The sequence below is a fragment of the Arachis ipaensis genome, chromosome B03 (genome assembly GCF_000816755.2).
Source record: "Arachis ipaensis cultivar K30076 chromosome B03, Araip1.1, whole genome shotgun sequence".
In the NCBI taxonomy this organism is placed as follows: domain Eukaryota; kingdom Viridiplantae; phylum Streptophyta; class Magnoliopsida; order Fabales; family Fabaceae; genus Arachis; species Arachis ipaensis.
In genome coordinates, this window is record NC_029787.2 from 127,273,465 (window position 1) to 127,273,997 (window position 533).

The 533-nt window shown below is 29.1% G+C and overlaps 1 protein-coding gene across 1 annotated transcript in view; it reads left to right on the forward strand.

Annotated features, from left to right (window-relative positions):
- LOC107634778 (extracellular ribonuclease LE) overlaps positions 311 to 533 on the forward strand; it is a 1,014-nt gene continuing 791 nt past the window's right edge. The window contains exon 1 of the mRNA XM_016338200.2: positions 311 to 533. This exon is cut by the window's right edge and continues 18 nt beyond it. Within this exon, the coding sequence (XP_016193686.1) occupies positions 458 to 533 (76 nt within the window). The 5' untranslated portion in view covers positions 311 to 457.

Genomic DNA, 533 nt, shown 5'->3' on the forward strand with positions numbered 1-533 from the left:
CTAAAATAAATTCAATATAAATTATAAAAAAATTATGGAATTTTAATTTTAATTTTTTAATTAAATTTTGGATAATTTTATTTTTAATAATTTCAATTTTTTTATATTAAATATTTAATTTGTTGTAATGTTGGTAGTAGTAGTGTGAAACGAAAATAATATGGACCGACATGGCAGTGTTATTATTGTGCAGTGACAGTTACACACGTAAACAGTTATCATTGGATGATTAAGATACGTGAGAAGCATATACTATTATACTGTCATTGATCCCAAACCTTTTCAAATATTAACCTTTGAATTCCTACTCTATAAATAATTCAACAGAATCCACCACTACTCTCCACATCTCATAATCATAACTACTCTGCACTCCACTCCCTAGAAGTAACCTCAACTTCTAATCAAAGTTGCAGTAACATTATTGTTATCCTTAGAGATAGTAACAAATTAAAGAATGGAATCTAAGGGGTCGATATTGATGTTGTTGAAGCTTGTGGTGCTTCAGTACTTGGCAGTTGTGTGTGTCTCAC